Raw genomic sequence first — 20,108 nt, 5'->3', positions numbered from 1 at the left:
AATGAGGGTAAATTGTTGGTAAGATGATGTGAGCGTGTGCAAACAGCTCTTGGGGTCATTAAAAAACAAGAACAGATTTATTGACTGATCAGATGTCAATAAGCTTCCCTTACAAGCGTGGACATTGTATCCTGTGAGGGAGCTGGGCCGGGAGGGGATCTGCCACTGCTAATGCAATATTAACCAGAATTCCTCTCTACTTAATCCTCTTATTAGGTATTGCATTACTGGGCTGTCAGCGCTGCTGCCTGCTGGGCAGGGTGAGGAAGGAAGGAGCTGTCACTTCCTGAGCACATTTCGGTGGTTTGGACACCGAGGGGAGGTCCAGCAATCCAACTGCAGGAGGGGACACCCAGATGGACCCAAATCCTCCGAGGAATGGGGGAAATTTTGGGAGTCCAGGAATCCCTCTGGCTGCCCTGGCTGGCTCCAGACCCTGGCAGGGGCTCAGAGACCCTGGCACAAAGTCAAAAACACCTGTGGCTTCCATTTTAGTGTGTGGAAAAAGCTGCCAACTCTGCATGAGGAATTACAAACCACAAGGGTTTGGGAAGTGTGGTAGATGGATTAACACGGGATGGAAAAGTAGAATTTTGGGGTTTTTAGAATGGGGTTCGAGGGGACAAGATGGAGGGATTTGGGTGTGTCCTGAGCTGCTTCTCCTTTTCCTTGCCCTCCATGCCTTGCTGTGCTGGTGACACTTTTATATTGGTTTAAGGTAGAGACACACTGTCCAACATAAATGACAGATATTGGCACATTATTGTAAACATAGCACAGGTAGTTTTTGGTATAAAATGCAAACACTGCCCTGAGTGCAGACAGAATGCCATGGCCGAGCTGCTGGACAGAGCTCAGCAGGTCAGAGAAAGAATGTTCTGGATAAGGGAAAATAAACAACCTTGAGAAGCCGACCCTGCACATTTCAGACTCCTTCTTTGGCTGCACGGGCTGGGAAATGAGGACTTTTACACTCTTGGGGTTACGTTGACAGCCAGACCCCGAGAGAAATTCACTGGAGTTTTTTCAATTTCTCTCGGAGCTCCTCGGTCAAGGTGACCCCAAGAGATCATAAAGAGTCTTTGCTTCCCTAGCCCGACACAGCCAAAGAAGGAGCCTGGAATGCTTCTAAATGTGCTTTCAAGGTTGTTAATTTCTTCTTATCTAAACATTCTTCCTCTGACTTGCCGAGCTCTGGCTAGCAAGGAGGCCATGGAATTCTGCCCTGAGCAGCTTCCACCTTATATACTCAAAACTATGTGTCTGTTTACAATTTCTTTACCAATGCCTATCACCTCTGTTAGACTGTGAATCTCTAAACCAATAGAAAAGTGTCACCATCACAGCGAGACATGGAGGGCAAGAAGAAGGAGAAGAAGGTCAGGACATGCCCAAATCCCTTCATCTTTTACCCCCTTGAACCCCATTCTAAAAATCCCAAGGTGATGTGGGATAAGCAAATCACAGATCAGGTTATTCACCAACAGAATTGGCAGTTGTGGGATTGCCCTGGAAGGGAAAAAAAGTTGATTTTTATTTAATTATTTTTTCCTCTGCTGCTTAAAATACCAGCAACTCGTCCTAGCGCTCAATCGGTGATGCTGTAGCTGGAATGAAAAACACCACATCTGTTGCACACCAGAGAGATTTAAGGCACCTTTCTGGAAAGCCAGGACTCTTTGAAATATTCATGAATCTTCAGCAGTTTCCTAAGATACAGAGGAATGTCAAATAATCTCCTCTTCTTTTTGCACACTGTAAGGTTTAATACCTTGAGCTGGGAAACCTTTGCAAGATGGAAATGGCCCTTCCCTTCTCTCCTCAGGACACGGATGGTAATTCCTGTGATGCAGATGTCCCTCAGGACAGGGGTTAATTTAATGGGGGTGTTACTGCAAAGGCTTCAGTGCAAGAGGCCAAATAAAGCAGTTTTTAGTGCCGAGGATGAGGGGTGAAGCAGTTTTAGTGACACCTGAGGTGTCAGTGCCACTCATGGAGCACTGCAAAGCCAGAACAGCTGCTGGGTGCAGGAAAAGCCAAGTGGGAGGAATAAAACAGGGGGAGGAAGGCTGGAACTGGGCTCTGTGCTGCATTCAGGCAGTGCCAGACCAGAGGTTTCTTGGAGGCAATCTGACAGGAAGCTTTGGATGGGGAATGCAGCAGGCACTGAGGTAAATTGCAAATTTAATGATGTTTGCTGTGAGGACAAGCCCTGAGGGGGATGTCTGACAGCGTGGAACCACCGTGCAGAGCAACCTGGAGACTTGCTCATTACAGAACAGCCCAAATCCATGTGGGAAGTGAAGCAGGATGAGTTATGGCCTGATCTTTCCTCATCCTTGCACTGAGTCCCCTTGCTTTGCAACACAGCCCCCAAATCACCCACAGGAGCTCAGGGGTTTGGGCTTTGGAGATCTCCTGGTTGGGCTCCTGAAGGTCTGTACAAAAACATTCTGAGCAACTTCCCAGCTTTAAAACTTTTTCCAGTTTTCTAATTTTAAACTTTCTCCAGAATAAATCTCAACGTCTCTTCAGGAACAACATGGATTGAAGCTTTGCAGATCTGTCACTGCGAATTTTAACACTTCCACAAAGACTTCCTTCAAATCACAGCATTATTTTCAAAAAATTTATTTTGATTTTGAGGTTGGAAGCATCTTAACATTTTTCATTATTGCACCACATCCCTTCCTTTTACAACCAAATCGATGCATTAACGTGGCCATCTGGCATGGCATAAAGCAGGGAGGGGACCATTTCAATTCCCAATTTGCCTTTGTTTCCTAGAGCTTTTGGAAAGGAGTGCAGTTGGCTCTTCTGTGCCACATAATGCTCGTGCTCCTCAGGGAAGGAGGTCAGTGGGACACAGATATTCACAGAGCTCTGGGGTCATTGCCACGGGCCCCTGGCCTGGTAATAATTAGCACAGACTCCATGAAGTTCAGAAAGCTGAAATCTGTATCTTTATTAAGTTTATTTAAGTAATCTTTATTAAGAAACCCGCTGCTCTTTTATAGACTAGTTTGCTACAGGTTGACTTAATTGGTCTTCTAATTAAAACACCATCACCACTGGCTAATTAAGAAGCCACCCTTTGATAAACAAATCTCCATAACATATTCTGTTAGGGTTGGCTGGTGAGACTCCAACAGTGTGAAAGTCCTTTTCCCAGTCCTTTTCCCAGTCCTTTTCCCAGCCCGTGCAGCCAAAGGAGCCTGGAATGTGTCCAATTGCGTCTTCAAGGTTGTTTATTTTCCCTTGTCTATATAACATTCTTTCTCTAACCTGCTGAGGTCCACCCAGAAAGGCCATGGCATTCTGCTGTGAGCCTTGGGCAACTCCCACATTATATACTAAAAACTATGTATCATATGTTTATAATTTCTTTACCAATACCTATCAACTACGTTAGACAGTGAATCTCTACCTTGAACCAAGAGAAAAGTGTCACCATCACACCAAGACATGGAGGGAAAGAAGAAAGGAAAGAAGGTCAGGATACGCACAAATTCCTCCATCTTGACCACCTGAATTACATTCTAAAAAACCCCAAATTTCTACTTTTCCACCCTGCATTAATTCAACTACCACACTACTCAAACCCTTGTGGTTTGTAATTCCTCACACAAAGTTGGCAGCTTTTTCCACAGGCTAAAATTGAAGCCACAGGTGTTTTTGACTTTGTGGCAAGGTCTCTGAGCCCCCTGCCAGGGTCTGGAGCCAGCCAGGGCAGCCAGAGGGATGTGCTGGACTCAGGTCTAACATTCCACATGTTCACACCACCAGGTGCAGCAAGGTAAGGTAAGAATTGTTTCTCGTTCCTTTCTCTGATCCTCTCACAGCCTTTCTCAGGCGATGCCTGGGGAAGTTGTGTGTTTCTCTCTGTGGCCAGAGAGCTGCTACCACATCCTGGAGCACCCCCTGCCCCACAGAATGAATTCCACTGGGTTCACTTTTTGCACTGGGTTATTTTTTCATGTGTTTATGGCTAGAACAGCTCTTGCCATCCTCTTGACTGACCTTGTGGTGAGGATTCTCTCGTGGTGTCCAATCTGGGGCGGGACAAACCAGAGAGGCTTTGCACTGCAAAGATGTTCTGTGATCAGAAATTCACCTCAGCCTTTAAATTAATTGCTGCAATGACTAATTAACTCAATGACCAGACACGCTATTTCTGGTTAGAATTTTATGGTGGGGTTTTGTTTAGAGTTTCAGTGGGAGGCTGAGGGCTCCTGCCTCACTGGTGTTTCCCTGTGGGTGCTCTCAGCCGAACCACCAGGACTCTCCTCTGTCTGTCGCATGGATTTTCCTTCCATCAACAGCAGAGCTTTCCCAGTGCTCTCCCCCTGCTCCCTGAACTGGCTCCAGTATTTTGGTGAGTCCCTGCCAGCCCTGCTGATGGCTGCTCTGCTGCTGCCAAATCCCAAAGTGATGGAGCTTTTCCCTTAAAATTCCAACATCCCCTCTGGTTGCTCCTAAAGCAGAGCATCAACGCTGGGATCATGCTCTGAGCTGGAAAACTGAGCAGCCCCTGTGCTGCTCATCCTCTGCCCCAGCTCCACTTGTTTCTAGGTCACAGAAACTCATTAAATTCTTGATTCAGCCAAGCATTTGGCATTCCCTGAATTCCAGGGATCCTGTGGCAATGAGGACCAGCTCAGCTCCCCCACGGTCCCCTTGGGCCTGGCACTCTGACCCTTGTCAGGCACAGAGGTGGGAATATCATGAACAAAAATATTCCACTTCCCTAAAAATGCTGCTGAAAATCCCTGAAAATTCCCCTGCTTCCTGTATTAAAATGAAATCCAAACACATCATGAGGAAAACTGACACAAACCCTCAGGACTGTGAAAGATCAGTAACAACATTCTAGTTTATTGACTGCAGTCAAGTTTTATTATGCCTCAAATAATTAAATACTGCAACCATTACATTAAAAATACAGGCCAATTTACCAAAATAATTGTATTCTGAAGATTATGTACATATTATACATTTTACAGTCTCATGTAAACTTTTTTTTTTTTTATACATAAGGTAAATCTGATTTATGGTAACTAGAAAACCCAAAATACTCACTGACAAAAATCTTCCTATGAAACGTAAGCACTGGATCTGGGACAATTAGGAAAATTGCAATGAATGGAAACCAACTATAAAACATAACATAATCAAGTTAGTAGAAAAATGAATTAAATTACATTCATATAAAAAAAATTGAACTAAAAACATTGCTATGCATCATTATAAAAAAAAAAAAAAGGGAAAAATCCCCCACTCCCTCTCCCTTTATATATTAACACAGCCTTTGATGGGGAGCTCCCCTGTGCCTCATTTCCAGCAATGGGGCATAGCCTGGGAAATCCAGATTCCCATTCTCCTTTAACATATATTAAATAACTAGTGTCTGTACCAATACAAATATTGTATAATTCATGCACTGGGATTATGTTCAGGGCAGCCCACACCAAGGCACAATTTTTGTGTCATTTCCTCCCCCCCACCCATCCCCAGGTTTCAGCATGCAGTGCTGGAGATGTTTGCTAAACAAATTCTGTGGGCTTTGGCTCGAGTCTGAGTCTCACCCTGGGGCACACAGAAATCCTTCCAGCAGATTTTTGTAAATAAATAAGGAAAAAGAAGTTAAAGGCCTTAAAGTTCAACATCTTGCACCAACTGTGTCAGCTCAGCTACCACACCCTCCAGGAAACATGGCACTGAGGCAACATCTTTCTGGTTCTGGTCAAATATTTTATGTATTAACTAGGACAAGGAAATTACTGCTGCTGTAAATCTTCCTCCCTGTGACAGCTGTAGTGTTTTGATTTGGCATAATGGAGCTCCAAATCTAAATTGGTTTTCAGCTGCCTCCTGCTCTCAGCACAGCCCCATTTGCATGAGCAGCCAGGTACTGCTTGTAATTGAAGTACCTGGGAATGCTCATTAAAATAAATGCATAATTGAACCGTATCTAAGCAGCTGCCAAAATTAACAGCTGCTAACTTGGCTGCATTCTGAAGGCTTGTAAAATTTGCATATTTTATAACTGTTCTGCACCTAGAAAAGGCCTGGTCCTGCAAAAGGCACGGCCTGTGCTTGGCTTTGTGAGGTTACAAGGAATAAGCAGCCCTTGGTCAGAATAAATCCATGGAAGACAACGAGCTGGAGTGACTGAAGTCACCTGGATTTAGGCACTAGGAATGTTCCTTCAGTGGTGAGTGCACCTGACCTGACACCAAACATTCTGTCAGGCCTGGACAAGGTGAAAGTGTACCCAAAATGGCCTCTATAAACCGTGCCCAGAGTCACAAAAAAATCCAACACAGAGGATGTCTGGTTATGTACAGCCTGGATAGAAAACAAATCCTAACCTAGAGTATCAAAATACTGTATTCATATAAACACAGGACAGCACCTAATAGAGAAGTAAAAAGTGGAAAACACAAGCTTTTCTTTTGAAATTAAATACCCTAAAAATCTTGGTTTACAAAAAAAAAAAAAAAAAAAAAAAAGCAACAACCAAAACAAAAAATCCACAAGAGGAATTTGTGTACTGGAAAAAGAAAAATTAAGGGAGGAACTACATCTCCCCTCGTCTGCGAGTTTTTGCTGCAACAGCTCTGCCTTCCTCCTCCTCCTCCTCCTCTTCCTCCTCATAATTTTCTTCACGAATTTCTTTCTGGTTGTGATCTTCCTGGATTTCTTGCTCTTGGTCTGTCCCTCTGTTATTCTTTTCATCTGCCTGATTGGGGAAAACAAAACAAAACAAATTTAGAATAGATGCAGTGCCAGTTTCTTTACGACTTATTTTAGGGCAGTGAAATGGTTTTCAGAGTTGTGAGAGCTGATGGGCAGAAACAGAAAATAAAGGTTTTCCAAAGTCTCCAGGGAGGAAGAACTGACACAAGGGTAGAAGGGTGAGCTAAAGGAAGTTGGGACAGCATGAAATGTTCAGCTCTGTGACCCAAAGCAAGCTAGAACAGTTATTTTGTCACATCCCTGTGCCATGACCAGCTGTGGTCAGGGCTTGGTCCTGTCCCTGAGCCCTGGGATTGCACAGAACTCACATTTTCCTCGTTTTCCCCATAGGGCTCCTCAGCATTGTGCTCCAGCTCTCGCTTCTTCTCTTCAGTCAGGTCCTCCTGCACCTGCAAAGCACAAGATATGTTCTGTATGGTTTAATTGCCTTTCAAAGAGTGGCCTGTGGCACAACTGGGCACATGTTCACATATTTTTTTACAGAATGATACGATGTGATATTTTTACAGAATGAAGATTCCAAAGAAGGGAGAAGGGAGTAGAGAGAGGTTAAAGGAGGATAAAAAGAACCATAACCACCCAACAGTCAGGAAGCTCACTTCCTCTGAGAGCATCTAGCTTTTAAAGACAATTCTCACAGACAATATCTCTTCTAATGCTCTCCTTGGAGAGAGCAGGTCATGCTGAGTCTGTGTCCCTGATGTTCAGCTTTGGGATTTCTCATTCCCTTCTGTTCTGCCAGCACCCTCCCTGCATTCCATGCCCCACTTCCCATGTTAGGTGCAAATCTGAAAGAGGAATGTTTTGAAGTAAACTAGATTTCCTTGTGGGAAGTGCTGCTGTGCTTGTCTGCTCCAAAGAGTGTCCTGTGAGCTGGCTCAGAGAAATCCATCACACCAGGGTCACTTTGGGGAAGCTCTGAACAGCAATGAGTGATATTTGAAACTGATCCCCACTGCAGCATCTCTTTTCTCTCTTAATTGCTCACTCAATCCCTGCTGCCCCTTTCCCTGCTCCCAGTCAGGCACATCCTTTCTGAGATGTGTGTAAATGGCTCCTGAAGCCAGAGAGCAGCTGCCAAAGCTCTGCCCAGCAGTTCCCATGGCCTGCCTGGAAGTGAGCAGCAGCATTTTGCACTGGTGAATGCTAAGTGCACCCCAGCTAATCCAAAGTGCCCCCCAGCCAATTCCAGGGCTTTTTTTTTTTTTTTTTTTTTTTCTTTTTTAAAGGGATTTTGTGGGAAGCAGAAATAGGAATTGCTCAGGTATTACAGAGGGGCTGTGGGGTGGCTCAGGGAGGTGCCTGCACAATGAGCATGAGATGAAAGGAAAAGCCCCTTCCCTCCCTCTCTGCTCCAGCTCCGTGTGCTGTCAGCTTCCTGAGCAGCTCCAGGAACTGCAGCTTGGATTGCTCAGGAGGAGCACAGATAAATCAAAGTCACAGCTAAGGAGTAAGTAAGTGGCCAAGGAAGCAGTTTGCTCAGAAGTGCAGTGTGTGATTAGAGATTAATGAGGTTTTCTGCGACCTTGAGGTTTCCAGGAAATTTTCCTTGTGTTGTGAAAGGCTTAATCTTTTCAATTATTGCACAATTAATGCTGTGTGGCATGGAAGACTAATGGATTGCAGCACAGGAGCATGAGTAAGCCAGAGTGTATCCAGAAGGGGACAGCAGAGTAATGGCAAAGACCTCACAGGTTTCTAAAGTCAGACAAAGTGCTTTGGGTTCATCCTGCACTTCCAAAAGACACAGAAGAGTGTTAATGGAGTTGTGCCCTGCTGCCTGAGCCCACACCTGCCTTGGGTCTGTGTTCTTACCTCCTCTTCTCCCTCTTCCTGGTATTGCTCATCCACGTTATCCTCCTGCTGGTCGGGATTTCCTGCCATCTGCACAAAGATCACATAAAAATTCAGATCTATGAGCTTGCCTAATAACCAGAGGGCTGAAGATTAAAGCTTTTTGTTCTGGAACTAAAGCTCTCTGTAAATCTGAAGTAACAATAATGGCAGGAGAAGTTTTAGTGCATTCATTAGCAGTAGTGAGAGCCCAGCTCTGTGATTTAAAGTTGCCCTCAATTAAAAAATAGCAGGATGAATATAAGAAAAATCACTTCACAGAATAAAGCAAGACTTTCCATACTAAGCAGGAAGACAATGCAATATTCAGCCAGCTGAAGACCAATGCCATAAAAACTCAGACTCTCTCTGTCTGGAGGAGTTTACAGCTCCAACACAGTTGAAATGTGCAGCTTTGACCTCCTGAAGGAGCCCTAGGGGTGCCTCTTTTGCCTTTACCCACCACCAAGTGCTCCTCCATTCCTGGATGTCCTTGTTTCTGACCCGTTTCCTTGTGCCTTTCATTTTCCTCAGGCAGGTTTTCTTCTCTCTCTTGCTCAGCTTCTTCAAATTCATCTTCTCCCTGATTATTGGGGTCATCAGCAGGATTCACATCTTCTATGGCTGCCTTCTGCAATTGACAGGAGTGAGTGTAAAACACTTTTAGCCCATGGTCCAGCTGCATTTCCCTTGAAAGAACAGTAGCATGGGCTGTCAGAGGCAGCTCCATCCCCACTGGCAGCAGCTGGGATCTCTGCAGGCTCAGGGCTCACTGAGCTACCTCAGCATGAGCAGGGGCAGAGGTGCAGGTACCTGTCTGCTGAAACCCACAGAATCTGAGCCCCTCTGCCCCAGGGGCTGCTGCACAGCTTGTGTTTACTGACCAGCTGACAGTGCCTGATAAGGCCAGGTGAGCAAAGATAAGAGCTGAATGCTCACAGCTCCACAGAGCTGATGGCATCATTCAGTATCAGCCTGTCCTGCTCTGTTGACCTTGGCTATGTCTACAAGAAAACAAAACACTTTTCACCTCTGCCATGCAGAAAAGGAGCATTTTCTGCTTATCATTCAATAAAAGCAGTTTTATATCTTTACAGACAACAAGTTAAAGATCCCTTAGAAATATTCACTGTACATCTCAATTTGCTGAATGGGAGGGGAGTAAGGAAGATGCACTTGATGCTGACAGCTCCAGGTAAGCTGCTGGAGTCTGGGGGAAGGCACAGGGTGATTCTCCTGCCCCAGATCTCTGTGCAGTCGATATCAGGGCTCAGTTCAGTGCTGACTTACATCCTCTTTCAGGACCTCACACCTCTGTACTGACTCCAGCTGGCTACAGAGGCTCCTGAGCTGGCCTTTGATTAATGACAGCATGAAAAACCCCATCCCCTCTCATTTTGACTGGGCACTGCTGGTATTTTTTGAAGCCAAATGCACCTGTTCAAGTCCCAGCTAAGACCAAATCCTTTATTCCACCGAAGCACAGATCAAAGGCATGTGGAAATAAACACCTTGCTTCCCACAAGGGAGCTTTTTCCTTTTATTTCTTCCCAAATGAGTAAGGACATCTTTAAATAGATTTTAGACGTTGTTTTCAACTGTCAAGCCTGTCTTCCTAGCAGACCTCTGCTTATCTCACTTCTATAAGGTGCAATTATGGTAGACAAGACCTGTGGGTTCTCACTTCAGTCACACTGCAACCCTCAGCATCTTAATTCATACTTACTGATTCATCAGCCTGCTGATTTTCTGCCTGATGTTCTGCTTCTTGCTGCTCATTTGCATTATTCTGATCATCATCTTCACCTTCATCCTGGTGCTGCTTGTCGTGTTCATAAGCTGAGGAAATTTTTAGGTGATTATTGTTTTACAGCAGTTTTTAGTTACCCTTTTAAGAGTCTCCTACAGACAAGGTTCCACACGTGCTTTTAGCAGTGGGCAGCCTCTACAAAAACAGATAATACTCACAGAATTGATTTAGTCCTAATAGGAAACAGAAATTAAAAGATCAGGGCAGGCTGGATGGGGCATTGAACAGCCTGGGCTAGTGGAAGGTGTCCCTGTCCCTGGCAGGGCTGTGGAATGAGATGAATGCCTCCCAACCCAAACAATTCCATGATTCTGTAATTTAAAGAGATCAAACAAACCCATAGGCAGAGCCAGGAGCATAACCAAGATCCAAAGAGCCTGGTAATAACAGCTCAGTCAAAAGGACACTTTTCCTTTCAGGAATGGGGGTATGATCTTTAGTAATTCCTCTATTTCACTCAGTCACTTCAGCAATGGCTATTTGAGCTTCTGGTTTTAAATTGCAAGTTTATGTTTCACTTGAATCCAATCTGGATATGAAATGAATATTAAAGTCTCCCATGGAAGGCAGTGCACAGGGAGCCTGTGAGCGAGGCAGGGACAGAAATTCTCTCTTACCTCCTTCCTCTTCTGGAATACCTTGCTCTTCCTCCCCTTGTACAATGTCCTGGTCCATGTTATCATAGTGAGCCTGTTGGCTGAGAACATTAAAAGCCAAGCATCATTTCAGATTCAAAAGTGTGTTTTCTGCTTCAATAACAAACCCCTCACCTGCAGCTCTGCCTCTCTCAGCAGCTGCCAGAGCAGGCCCCAGTTTCATGCTCTATTATCTGACATTTTCTCACATCACCTTCCCTGAAAAATGCTTGATAGAACAGAGACTTCCTTGTGCTGCTACACTGACTTTGTGCTGTGTGTCTCTGTATGTGGAGTCTGCAGTCCTGAAGCGTATGGGTCAGGCAAGGAGCAAAGTCAGGACTCTGAATTTAGGGAACAAACCTCCAGCTCATCAAAGAATGAGCCAACAGAACCCCCTGGAAATCTGCCCTCAGGGATGAGGGAGCAGAACAAAGCTGACAACATAAACCCAGAGCACGACAAACATGGATGTGGGAATGCAGGGCTTCCCTCTGGCTGCTCTGGCAGGTCTGGGACCCTGGCAGGGGTCAGGAACCCCCCTGGACAGAGCCCCCAGAGACACTGGCTGTGATCTCTGCCCATGGAAAAGAGTTTTCAATCTTACAAGACAAATTACAAGCTCTGAGTGTTTGATATCAGTAATAATTAAGTGTGGCACGGGTGCAAAAGTAAAATTTTAGGATTCTAGATTAGGGGTCCAAAGGAGAGAAGATGGAGGAAATCAGGTGTGTTTTGTCCTTTTTCTCCTTCTTCATGCCCTCCATGTTTCACTGTGGTGTTGGCATTTTTCTGTTGGTTCAGGCTGGGGACACGCTGTCCAACGTAGGTGACAGATATTGGCACGTTATTGTAAATCCAGCACAGGTAGTTTGTGGTATTTAATGTTTGTACCATCCCACTGAGGGCAGAGCCCCACACGCTGCCCTGCAGGACAGAGCTGCGGCAGGGCAGCAGAACATGTTAGAGATAAACAGAATAAACAACCTTGAAACCAGCACAGATGAATTATGGCTTCTTCTTTAGCAATGGGGCAGAAAGACAGAGACTTTCTACAATCTCAAAATCATCAATACCACAAATTCCAACAATGGCAAAGAGGGAGAGTTGCACCTGAGGCGGTTTTTGAAGAGTTTCTCCCCTTGCTCTGCCTGTCTCTGCAGCTGGAGCTCTCTCTCCTGGAGCTGCTGCTGCCTCAGGAGCTGCCCTCGCAGCCTCTGCTGGTGCAGGGACTCCTGCTGCTGCCTCAGCTGCCTGGCCTCCTCTGCTCGCTGGGCTCCAAGGTGCTGCTGCTCCAGCTGCTGCTCGTAAGCTGCTTTCTGTCTCTTTGTTGGTGTTACCTGGCAGAGAAACGTGTTAGTCACAGATTAATCAGCCCCCCAGTGATCAGAAACAAGCAGGGACAAAGCTGTCCAGAGGGGAAAAGCAAGCTCCATGAAATTACTGCAAAGTTATTTTTAAGTTTTTGTGCCCCTGCTTGAAGTTAAAACATTTTTTGGAACACAGACAGGAAGTGCTGGGGTGTTTGTGGAGCACACAGGGAAGGAAGAGGAGACTGTGGGCTAAGGAAAGCTATGTTTTTCCTATAAATAATAATAAAACCTCCCAACATATTACACAGTAAAAGGAGGTTTTGCTGACTGATAAGACAGCAAAAAGTTTCCATTGATTTAAGTGGTAATCTCAGGGGGAGCTGCTTTTAGCCTTAAGTGAGACACTGCACATCTTTTTATATTCAGCAATAACTTAGACTAACTCCAGCTTCACAGCTTAACCCATTTCTGCTGCTCTGACCTCTGCACCTCTTCAGCAACAGCTCCTCATTACACCAGAGTGACACAATTGATCTGCCAGGAGAGAAAGTATTTACAAAGCCTACAGTGAGACCAGCGAAATACATTTTCTACTAGATCCAATCTAGGATGTAAATCCAGGATTTGCTGGCTTTATTTAGAGCTGCACACTGATTTCTCCCTGGCTATTTTAGTCATGTTTGTCTGGCAGTTAAAATTCCCTGTCAAACAACAGTGATTATGAGCTGGCAGTGTGTTTGCAGGAGGCAGGTACCTCTGACAAGGAAACACTGCAATTTGCTGAGATGCATCAAGTTACCAAAGCAGAGCAGTTCTCCATCCCAGCCTCCCTCTCACCTGCTGAGTTCTCCATCACCTACCACTGGCCTCAGGTTTGAAGTGGGAGACAGGATTCAGTCTGCTGCTCTTTTTTTTTTTTCCCATCTGTTGCTTTTTATCAGCAGAATTAATGTTCATTAAGATCTGGCCAGCACTGCAGTACAAGTGTGCTCAAGTTGCATACAAGTGCTTCGAATCCCAAATTTTCTATAAACACGACAGTAATTTTATCTAAAAACCAATGAGTGCTCTGAATCCCAAACTCTCTATAAAAACTTTCTTTTGCCTAGAAATAAGTGACAGCAACACAAGGCCAGCAGTGAAAAGAGAAGCCTCCATTTAAACAGCAGATTTAATCAATTAGAAAAGAGCTCCCTACCTTTGACTGCAGGTGATCACCCAACATGTTGGTTTCTTCTTCCTTTTGTTCCTGCTTTTTCCATTCGTGCTCTTCTGGGGCCTGGTCCTGCTCCTCCTCCAGGTGCTCAGGCTGCCCTGCCTGCTCCATTTCTTCCTCTTCAAGCTCCTTTTTGCGTTCTTCTTCCATCTGCTCTGCCCGTTGCTCCTCGTCCTCTCCAGCCTCCTGCTGCTCCTGGATGTTCAGCTCCTTGGCATTCTGGCCCTCGTCAGCCCTTCCCTGCACCTGCAAAGGCTCAGCCCTGTCCTGCTCCTGGCTATTCATTTCTTCTCTCCCCCTTGTCGTCTCATTCTGCAAAACAGACACAGGATTATGTGTGTGCAACACATTTATTGATTTCAGTGTCAAGAGAGCCAAGGAGAGATGTGGATCCTTTATGACAGCCCCGAGCTGTTGTCAGGAGGGCCAAATGCCTGGTTTGGAATGAGCTCCTCCTGCCAAATGGGGTCACATTACCTGGTTTGTGGCTGTACAGCTACACAGGGTGTTGCACAGTCCCACCACAAAGTTAAGCCTCAATTTAGTTGAAAAAGGAAAAACTGTAATAATTCTACACAGCCAGCTTTGTGTTTTAGAGACACAGTTTACTCCTGACTTTGGCAGAACTGGGTTCACAGCTGGACTCGGAGATCTTAAAAAGTTATTTTCCAACCTTAATGATTCTGTGATTTTTATTTCTTGTAGGTTCTGCAGGCCAAAAAAATCTTGTAAAACAAATCACAACTGGTTTTTCTTAACTTCTAGATTACACGTTTTCTGCTTGAACCTTGGTGTGCCAATTTTAAATACACTGACTTCAGTGTGCCGCTGGAACCTTATAAAATAAAAATCTCTTCAGAACTTCTTTCTGTAACACTTGAGGTAACAAAAATTTTAGATTTCTCATTAGAAAATTGTAGATTTTGAGTGAGTTCTTACAACAGCTGGGATACATACACTTAAAACTGGACTAGTCATGTGAAAAAAATGAATGGATTTTCTTACCACTCAACAATTAAACCATTTCTCACCGCAGTGACAGAGGTGCACAGTCAAACACCCTCTCCTCAGAGAGCTGCAGCACATTCTGCTGGATCAGAACCATTGCTGGGCTGTCTGGAGCCTTTTACCTCCTGCTGCTGCTCAGCCCCAGCTGCGGGGGGCTGCGGGGGGCGGCTGGGGGGCGCGGGGCCCCGCTCCTCGGGCTGCTGCTCATTCCCTCCTTCCACCTTCTCCACCTCTTGGAAACTTGGGATCTTTTTGAGCGTGTCCTTCAGCTGTTTGTATTCCTCCACCTGAGTCTAAAGCCAACATGTTAAATTACAGGGTGTCCAAATTAATTTCTTAATAGATGTAGTCACCTTGGAGTGAAGTTGCTGGCAGGACACGCGGTAGAAAACTGGAGGAGAAGCGATGGGAGCTTTTAAAGTATAATTTTTTTCCTCCAAACATTAGATGACACTGATCCATCAGAATCTTTGCAAAGTGCACATGCATACCAAAGTGTATTAAAAACATCTCTGTGGGACAAAGAAGAGTTGCTGTTTTATTCATGCCAAGCTGGAGAAGTGTCAGAAGGGGATGATGAAGCTCTCCTGGCAGACTAAAGTGAGGGAAGTTAAGAGCAGCACAAGTTCTCCTTTGCTGGTAGAAAGAAGTACAGCTCTTTCAGAAACAGAAGTTTTAAAGTACATCTACATGTTGTGAAAATGCCAAGTGCTCAACATTTAGACAGGTGTTAGACAAGACAACAGCCAACATACGGAACTGAGGCAAAGAAAGGCACAGTGGAAGAGCAGAAGGAAAAAAGAAAAGAAGGAAAATGTAAATTTCTAAAGGCTTCCTGAAATGCAACAGTATAATGTTGGAATTTGATTTGCTGTTTAACTTTGGACAGGATCAGGAAGCTTTGAAGAAAATCCAGCAAGGTTGGTACCCCAATCCCTGTCTCTGCAGCAGGAAGATTTCCAATTAAAGAGGATTTTTTGGGGTGGGCAGGGTGTATAAAGGCTGACCAGCTGCACACACAACAGATTCCACACCAGAGAGTTTCCCTGCTGCTGCAGGGGAGGTGTGGGTGTGTTTAAGATCCTCCAAAAGCCTATGGATCCCTAAAACAGAATGGCCTAAAGGGAAAGCAGATTGCACAGTGATTACTCCTGTCAGTACAGGGGGATGCTTCTGCTCCCTGACCAACTGCTGGAGAGGAAAACCTTCAGAGAAAAAAGGAGTATTCATTGGACATAAAATAATACTCAGGTCTCTGATTTTTTTTTTTAAATTTGTCTCCTCTTGGTGACCTTGCAGAGAGATGAACACACTGGGATATGCTGGAATGAGTCCAGAGGAGGCTGTGGAGAAGCTCCAGGAGTTGGATTTCCTCTGCTCTGGAGCCAGGCTGGGAGAGCTGGGGGTGCTCACCTGGAGAGGAGAAGCTCCAGGGAGAGCTGAGTCCCTTCCACTGCCTAAAGGGGCTCAGGAGAGCTGGAGAGGGACTGGGGACAAGGATGGAGGGACAGGACAAAGAGGAGTGGCCTTAACCTGAAGGAGGGAAGGCTTAGATTTGACATTAAGGATAAATTCTTTACTATAAGGGCAGTGAGGTCCTGGCACAGGCTGCCCAGAGAGGATGTGGACTCCCCATCCCTGGAAGTGTCCAAGGCCAGGCTGGATGGGGCTTGGAGCAGCCTGAGATAGTGGAAAGTGTCCCTGCCTGTGACAAGGGGTAGAATTAGATGAGCTTTAAGGTCCCTTCCAATGCAAACCATTCCATGGTATTTAAAGAGTGCCCATCCAGATCAGAATTCAAGTACTCTGTCCCACTGCACAATCACTAAACTGAACATTCTGAGTCAAGGCCACAGCTTAAAAGGTGCTGATACTGGCAGAAAACAGGGTTTATTAAACTGTATAATTAATCTGCCTGGCTGGAAAAAAGCACAAAACACTTTAAAGGTTCAGGTTAGTGCAGTATTGACTACTGGTGTTGAATGTCTAGAATACACCCAGAAATAGAGGGATCATTTATGGAGCTGGGAAAGAATCCCTTGGGGACTTTCTGCAGCTGGTTTGCAGGAGAAACAACACAAAAGTGTGAAATACCCTCTGTTCTCAAGGCATGTGCAAGGCCCTTGCCTGGAGGGTCCCCACGGGACAAATGTCACAGCCTGGCTGCAGACAGAGAGGCTCTGTGTGACACAGGATTTCTAATTAAAGAGCTGAATCAAAGCCAGGAGAGTGGGGAGCTTCCCTCTGGGCTTGGTGAACCTCAAATCAGCCCCTCCATGTGGCCTTGTGGAAATTTCAGATGTTCTCAGCACACACCACCTGTGGCCAGTGGGAGATGAGCTCAAAATTAGCTGCCAGTGTGGGTTAGTACTGCAGATTATGATTCTTCAGATATTCACTCTATGAGGGACCTTCCTGATCTCTCCCTGTTTTCTGAGTATCTTACACATATTGACAGCCACAACAAGCAGAACTGGAGAAAAAAAAATTCAATGCTTTTAATGCTGCTAATGATTTTGTGGACTGTGAAAATGCCTAAATGAAGAAAATCAGTCAGGAATAAAAATAACTTCACACTGCCTCACTGCCTTTCCCTGTGATCTTTCACCAAAAGTCTTCCTCTGCTCCAACATCACTCCCACTTCCAGATTCCCTGTGGCCTCCACAGCTTGTTCTGGCACAGCTGACTGAGCCTGCAGCAGTTTGTGCTTCATGGATAGCTCACTTGAAAATGACATTTAAGGAACTTAATGCTGCTGGCTCTTCTAAAAACTAATCTGAGTTGCACCTGGAGTTTTCATACCTCCATACACATCTCCATCTCTGTTCTGCTGCTGCCGCACTGATGTGTGCTGCCCACAGCAGCTGTGGCTGCCCCTGGATCCCTGAAGTGTCCAAGGCCAGGATGGATGGGGCTGGGAGCACCCTGGGATGATGGAAGGTGTCCCTGCCCATGGCAGGGGTGGCACTGAATGAGCTTTTCCCAGACCACCCTGGAATTCCCTGAAAGCCTCACAACCTCCCCAGCCACAGAGAAGAAGAGATTTTACAGCAGCACCCAGGGGTCAGAGAGAAGTGTGAAGGTCAGAGTGCAGGATGCTGACAGCAGCTCCACCAGAGAGGACAGAGACAGAAAGGCACTGCCAGCTCCCAGGGAAGCAGAGACTCTTTGCTCAGAACACATGCACTGCTGGGCTGGCCCCTGGCTGCTCTGCCCCCGAGCCCTTGGGGAGCAGCCCCATGCACTCCTGGCCCCCATGCCAAAGGCACATGCAGCGCCCTGCAGCCAGGAGGGGTTTGGAGACAGATTTGGGAAGCTGAGAGCCAGCAGGAGCTGCTTTCCTTCTGACCTGAGCAGCAGCTAGTGCACTCTTGTGGTCTTCCAATGTCACCACAAGCTCGTTGTGCTGCGACAGTAAGTTCTTATGCTGTTGCTACACAAAAAGAAGAACATCACACGTTTCACATAAAGTTCATCCTAAAGATCAGTTAGGGAGGCTGGGGGGAAGTTTGAATGAGGAAGATAATTCAATTTATTTTGAAAAGAAAATCCTTAGCTGGAACTGTTTATTTCACATGGAATGCATATTAAGTAGACAGAGGAAGCAAGCACACCGAGGAAGGCAGTTTGGAAGCCAGGATTTGTGTAACTAAAATAAAATTAAAAGTAGGGGTAGATGTTGATGAACATTTAAAAAAAAACAGAGATGGAAAACATTCGGCACTGAGTTTTGCCAAAACCCATTTTTTAACTTGTAAAACCAAATCCTGGTTTCTATACTGAACACCTTTTTTTTTTTTATGGGCATATACCTAAAGTCCAGGTGGCCAAACACAAATCCAGTCCAGCCCATTCCTCTCCTTTTTCCCACATAACAGAAACTACAAGTCTACAAGTCTACAGCATAGCCTGCTTTGGGCTTGGGAAAACTTGGGAAATTTATTTCCTCATGATCTTGAAAGTTCTCCTCAGAGCAAGGCCTACCTTGACATCCTGCAGCTGGGTGTGAATGTCTTGGTGAGCTTTTCTCAGCTGCCTGTTCTCCTCCCGTAAGTTATACAGGGATTCTGTGGAAAAGAAATGAGAAGAAATACAGAGTTTAAACCTGGCTGGATTTGTAACACCAGGCTAAGCACTAAAATTAAAGGCTATAACACAATCCCCATAAAATCCCACACAAGTGCTGTAGTAAAAATTAGGTAGAATAATTGTACGGTTTGTTTTTCTTATGTCTCTCCCCAGCCCTATTAAAAGCTTTCCATTTTCAAGCAGAAAATCCTAACATTTGGTGAAATTTTTTGTCAGTGAACCCAGCCTGCACCTGGAATTCTGCATCACTGATCCTGCTGGGCGCTGCAAATGGCAAAATTCCCTCTGGAAATCTGAATCCTGGAAGGGCAGAGAGGAAGGCACCCTCCCCTCCTTCCCCACATCACACCTGGTGAGTGAGAGTTTTCTGTCACAGGACCCAGCTGTTCCTTTGGAAGGGATGCCCAGATGGCTCCAAAAGCTTCTGGGATCAGGGACAGAGGCTTCTACTCCCACTTTTTACACAATGTTGATGTGGAGCCAACAAACAACCTCTGCCTGCAGTGCAGACAAAGCTTCAAACAGCTCCAGAACCAACCCCTGTGTTAGGGACAGGTGGCAGAGAAAGCTCTGATGGACACAGCCCCATCCTTTTCTTTCATGGAACTGTGTAATGAGGATGGGAGAGGCCTGAAAACTGCCCAGAATCTCCAGCAGGAAACTGGATGCCAAAAGTAGAAATTGAATTCATCACCCAAGTGTACAGGTGCAACGTGCTCCAGAGGAACAGACACATACAGGGAAAAAGGAGGTATAAAATGTAAATAAAGTCACTTCAGAAAGAGGCACAGTTACATCTCTCCTTAGAGAGAGATGGCAAATATTCTTAGATTGCCTTTCAGAAAAGGCAAACCTTTTTTTCCCAGGCTTATACCAGTCTTAGAATTAAAAATTAAAGACTGACTCAACAACCTCTGACACTGGACAGGCTTTTAAGTGCTGGGTTTTTTGCTATTTCTGTAACCCAGACAGAAACACAGAGCACATATGAACAGATTTCAGAGAAAGGCCTCAGAAAATCATCAAGGAAATGGAACTTGTAAGGAGGCAGAAGATGCACGAACGACCTGTGAGTGAGAACAGAGAAAATGTCTCTCTCACACCACACAAAGCCAAACACCCAATTTAGTATGGGCAGCCAGACACAGGTTAAAGTTTAAATTTACCCTTCAGCTTGGAGATCTCCTGCTCTTTTTCCTGCTGCAGCTGTAGGTATCTCTCCTTGTGATCACTGAATGTCCTGCTAAACTCTTCTCCTTGTTTTCGGTGATCCTCCTCAAGGTCAGCGTGCTGTTTCTTCAGTTCTTCGTGTTGACTCTGCAAATACCAAATTGGGACACTGGAACAGCTCTGGATCTGCAGATCTGGCTAATATTGTCTTTGGCAATTTGTTTAGTAAGTGCAGATGAATAGGAAGCATTCATAACAGGAAGGTTATTATTCA

General features: G+C 45.4%; 1 protein-coding gene across 3 annotated transcripts in view; it reads right to left on the bottom strand.

The window, feature by feature from the left end:
• Window positions 1–4,867: 4,867 nt before the first annotated feature.
• Window positions 4,868–20,108, bottom strand: part of GOLIM4 (golgi integral membrane protein 4) — a 30,946-nt gene continuing 15,705 nt past the window's right edge. Inside the window, exons 5-16 of one of the 3 annotated variants that reach the window (XM_012575646.5) lie at window positions 19,831–19,981; window positions 18,560–18,642; window positions 17,925–18,008; window positions 14,697–14,867; window positions 13,549–13,878; window positions 12,151–12,377; window positions 11,020–11,099; window positions 10,319–10,431; window positions 9,056–9,223; window positions 8,575–8,643; window positions 7,068–7,148; window positions 4,868–6,742 (exon numbers count right to left, since the gene is read on the bottom strand). In XM_012575646.5, coding sequence (XP_012431100.5) covers window positions 6,581–6,742; window positions 7,068–7,148; window positions 8,575–8,643; window positions 9,056–9,223; window positions 10,319–10,431; window positions 11,020–11,099; window positions 12,151–12,377; window positions 13,549–13,878; window positions 14,697–14,867; window positions 17,925–18,008; window positions 18,560–18,642; window positions 19,831–19,981 — 1,719 coding nt within the window. In that variant the 3' untranslated portion in view covers window positions 4,868–6,580. The remainder of the gene's footprint in view (window positions 6,743–7,067; window positions 7,149–8,574; window positions 8,644–9,055; window positions 9,224–10,318; window positions 10,432–11,019; window positions 11,100–12,150; window positions 12,378–13,548; window positions 13,879–14,696; window positions 14,868–17,924; window positions 18,009–18,559; window positions 18,643–19,830; window positions 19,982–20,108) is intronic. The other 2 variants (XM_030280198.4, XM_041718126.2) reach the window with 2 other exon arrangements.

Source organism: Taeniopygia guttata, chromosome 9 (genome assembly GCF_048771995.1).
Source record: "Taeniopygia guttata chromosome 9, bTaeGut7.mat, whole genome shotgun sequence".
NCBI classification, from domain to species: domain Eukaryota; kingdom Metazoa; phylum Chordata; class Aves; order Passeriformes; family Estrildidae; genus Taeniopygia; species Taeniopygia guttata.
This window is presented reverse-complemented; position numbering and strand designations above follow the sequence as displayed.